The sequence below is a fragment of the Nicotiana sylvestris genome, chromosome 12, assembly GCF_000393655.2.
Source record: "Nicotiana sylvestris chromosome 12, ASM39365v2, whole genome shotgun sequence".
In the NCBI taxonomy this organism is placed as follows: Eukaryota; Viridiplantae; Streptophyta; class Magnoliopsida; order Solanales; family Solanaceae; genus Nicotiana; species Nicotiana sylvestris.
Window position 1 is genome coordinate 15,419,534 of NC_091068.1, and position 4,695 is coordinate 15,424,228.

Consider the following 4,695-nt stretch of genomic DNA (forward strand, 5'->3'; position numbering starts at 1 on the left):
TATAAATGCAACTTGTGATGACCTTTGCCAACTTTTGTTCCACATCTCGCTTGTCTTTAAAATGTAACACACGACTATCATATCTAGTGGGAACCAAAGTCATCGTTTACATAGATAATTCAGCTATCAGATACTTGTTTGAAAAGAAAAATGCCAAGCCAAGGCTGATTCGTTGGGTCCTCCTACTGCAAGAGATTGACTTAGAGATCCGAGATAGAAAAGGGACAGAGAATCAAGTGGCTGATCACTTGTCCAGATTAGAAAATCGGAGCCATGTAGCTGAAGGAGAGTTAATCAAAGAAACATTTCCTGATGAGCAGTTATTAGCAATCACCTTAAGTGAAGCCCCGTGGTATGCAGAGTATGTGAACTTTATTGCAAGTGGGTGACACCACCAGAATTGACACCTGATAATAGAAGAAGATTTCTATATGATGTGAGGTTCTACATGTGGGATAAGCCATTCGTATATAAGCAATGTACAGATCAATTAGTACGAAGGTGTGTTCCTGAGGAGGAGATACATGAAATATTGCATGATTGTCATGATTCTCCATATGGAGGTCATCACGGTAGGGATAGAACTGCTCAAAAGGTGCTACAATCCGGTTTTTATTGGCCAAAATTGTTTAAGGATGCACATGCCTTTGTTAAAATATGTGACAGATGCCAAAGAACTGGAACGGTCACGAAGAAGCATGAGATGTCTTTGCAGAATATACTAGTAGTAGAGCTTTTTGATGTTTGGGGGATCGATTTCATGGGATCATTCCCATACTCTAATGGTCACGGGTACATCTTGGTGGCGGTCGACTATGTGTCTAAGTGGGTGGAGGCCATTGCTCTTCCTACTAATGACGCAAAGGTAGTGGTGAGATTTGTAAAGAAACACATCTTCACATGCTTTGGGACTCCAAGAGTGTTGATAAGTGATGGAGAAACTCACTTCTGTAATAAATTGCTGAATAATGTTCTTTCAAAGTATGGAGTTAAACACAAGGTTTTCACTGCCTATCACCCCTAGACGAGTGGTCAAGTGGAAGTTTCAAACAGAGAGGTAAAGCAGATTCTGGAGAAAACAGTAAGTGGAAATAGAAAGAACTAGGTAGGGAAGCTGGATGACGCATTATGGGCATATCGCACTGCATACAAGACTCCCATAGGTACTTCTCTATACATGTTAGTTTATAGAAAGGCGTGTCACTTGCCTGTTGAGCTTGAACACAAAGCCTATAGGGCGATTAAAAAGCTAAATATGGAGATGGACTTAGCCGGCGAGAAGAGGTTGCTACAACTCAACGAGCTTGATGAATTCTGGTTGTATGCATATGAAAACGCTAAATTATATAAAGAAAAGACCAAGAGGTGGCATGATAAGCATATTCAACATCGCGAGTTTGAGCCAGGTCAGGAAGTTCTCTTGTTCAATTCAAGGCTAAAGCTTTTTCCCGGGAAGCTTAAGTCTCGATGGTCGGGTCCTTTTGAAGTGGTTAGTGTGAAACCTCATGGAGTAGTGGAATTGCATGATATGAGCTCCAATGCAACATTCTTGGTAAATGGGAAGAGAGTAAAATATTATTGGGGTGGTGACATTACATATCGCAAGACTTAGATGGACCTGGCTGATGCGTAAAGAACGTGTTGCTCGTGCCGCGATGTTAAATCAGGCGCTTCTTGGGAGGCAACCCAAGTATTTTCTTTTGTTTTCGTAGTTTGTTCATTATTTTTATTTTTCTAGGAGTTCCTTGAATTTTTTTGTAGGAATTATTTCTTGTATGTATTTATGAATAAAAAAAAGCCGCTCCAGGTGTGGGAAAATAGGGTGGATGCGTCGCATCCCCCTCAGCATGATAAAAAGACGGAACAACTGCACAAGGCAGTGAAGTGCGCCCATCACGTCCCTAGCCGCGTCCAAAATCAAATTTAGAAAAACAAATTGGATGTGTCGCGTCAAGCTCGCACTCACAGGTAAGTATATTTTTAACACATGATAAGCCTAAACCTCCTAAAATCCATCTTCCCAGACGCTCCTCTCATATCACCTGAAACCATCACACTGCCTTACCACAAACGCAATAGGTATGTACCTTCTTCCTCATTCTTTTCTTCTTTTCTTCTCTCTCTTAACTCTTTTATCTTCTCTCTCTCTCTCACTGGTAGCAACAGAATCCCCACCCCAAATTCCCCTAGGTTAGGTTTCAATAAGTTGAATACAACATATGTGATGTAAAGGGGAAACTAATTTTTTTTGTTTTATTTTGAGGCTGGTGGGTGTTGTTCTTGCTGTTTGTGATTGTTGTTAGATGATAAACTAGAATTCCCTTCATCTCGTCAAATTTGGGAGGGCAATCAAATTGACCAATTGTTAGAACAAGCTAAGCAAAACTATTGCATACCACATGTTTGACGAATTACCTGTGAGATAAATTTAGGCGCCGGCGAAGTCTGAGTAACCGAGCGACACTGGTATATACTAGTGAATAAGTGTGGGGTCGTTTGATGAATTGTGTAGATCGTTTGTAAGTGTTGGAGTTATGGGTGGTCGCCACTCATTCAACTCATGTGTTTGAGGCATGCAATGACCATGTGGCATTCAAGTGACTAACGACTTGATTGAATTGTATGAAAATAAGTTGCTAAACTGGTTGTATTGTGGAGTATTGTATGAAAATAACATTGTCCAACAACTGCTTTTGTGCGCTTTGAGCATATTGGTATCTACTAGTGAACAAGTGTAGGGTAGAATGCGTTATTATATGTAATTGAACATGGTTTGTGAGCATGAATAGAATCACTCTTCTGTTGTGCATCATAATTTCTATGAAAAATGCATTGCTTACTTGTGAATTTAAATGAGGCACCAGTTACTTCATCCTGGTTGAAAGCCATGGGTTGTATTCATGAAGAACTGAATGGCATGACATAAAATTGATTCGAAGTGCACACTTTTGCATAGCTGTTCTATCTCTAAAATGTCAATATTTTTGCATACTAATTTGTGATTTCTATGTATCCCGGGTACCTAGGTTCACAAAATAGCGGCAAAAAGTAAAATGTCCAAACAACAAGAGAGAGATAATAACAAATAACCACCTAAAAAGCCTACCGGAAAGGCAACATGTACTCCAAAGCCACCAAACAAAAGGAAGCGGACTGAGAAAGCAAAGGAACTGCCGACTAGGCAGTTCTGAGCAAGAAGAGGAGGAACCATTGGTAAGAAGGACGGTGAAGAGGGGTACTAAAACAACATCATCAAATCCGCCATGCAAGGGGATAGAAATTAGAGAACCTGTGCCACACCAAAGCCAACCTTCTAAGTAGAGTGACCCGAGAGAGAAAGGGAAGTAGAAAGCTATTGCAGAATCTAAGTGCGAGTCTGATTCGGATGATGAGCTCTCACATGTCGACATGAGTGATGAAGATGAGGGAGAACCAATAGACCGAGCTGCCTGGGAAGATAAATTTGTTAGTGAAAAGGCGTTCCGAGCTTATGAAAAGATCCTAGGTTCAAAGAAGTATATTCCAGAAAAACCAATCAGCATTGGAACGCTTAAGAAAAAGTATCCAGATTTTCTGAAATCCATTCGAGAAGTGCAGCAATGGGGGCCTATCTTGAAGGGCCAAGGCAAGGCCAACCTCACTATTGTTAGAGAGCTTTAAGCCAATTGGCGTCATTTTCGGGGCAGCATTGTGAGAGTAAGAGGGGCGGACATTAATGTCTCAGCTGAAGCTCTTAATAATTTCTTGGGGGTGCCACGCACACCAACGGACAGGTTTGACTCTATGTGCAAAACACCTGATTATGCACATATTAAGTCTGTTTATACCCTACCAGGAAAGATGCAGATTGGAAGCATAGTAGTGTGGAGTGACATTCTCTGTCCAAAGAATTCATGAGCGCATTCGTACGGGCAGTTCTAAACTTCCTACGCAACTGCTTGATGCCATGCCAACACAAAACCGATGTCCCTCGACACCGAGCACTAGTGTTGTGTGCTTTATTGTAGGGGACACCACTCAACCTAGGGGTCATCATGCACGACCAGATGCAGTGCACTAGGATGAACTACATGTGAAGGTTGTTCTTTGCAAATACCTATCGGCTTACTTGATGGAGATGGGAGTAAAATGGGACAAGGAGAATGATGACATTGAAGCTAAAGCTTCAAGACCATATGATGTTACTCATGTACTAGAGCCGAACAAAGGAAGGTCCTCTAAGCTCACCATTCAGCAGTTATCTGAGCAATTGCAAGCCGATATGCAAGAGAACAGGGATGAATTGATAGCGACTCGGGTAGAGTTGAGTGATACTAGAGCTGAGTTGAGTCAGACGCGTGCGGATCTGAGCTGAATCCAAGCTGTGCAGGCCACGATGATGAGGGAGGTATCATTGCTCCTCTGTGCTTTAGTTGAACGTACAGATATAGATATCTCAGGGATGCTTGCATCGTCCACTGCTGGACCATCTACCTCAGCCCCTCCTATAGTCCCTGAGGCTCCATCCTCTATGCCTACTAAGGCTGCCGTGTTGCATACTACAGACTCAGTTCCCCTTGGCGATGATAGGACTGTGACCGAGCTCCCTATTCAAGAGGCTGCTATTGCAAGTCTAGATGAGGCCATGATAGATGTTGTGGATGCTTCGAGTACCCACTCAGATGTTGATGCTACCTCCGTCCCGACTACCCATAC

General features: G+C 42.2%; 1 protein-coding gene across 1 annotated transcript; it reads left to right on the forward strand.

The window, feature by feature from the left end:
* Positions 1–1,177: 1,177 nt before the first annotated feature.
* Positions 1,178–1,612, forward strand: LOC104231476 (uncharacterized). The gene has a single exon (XM_009784481.2). It carries the CDS (start codon positions 1,178–1,180, stop codon positions 1,610–1,612), a length of 435 nt encoding a protein of 144 aa, XP_009782783.2.
* Positions 1,613–4,695: the final 3,083 nt, after the last annotated feature.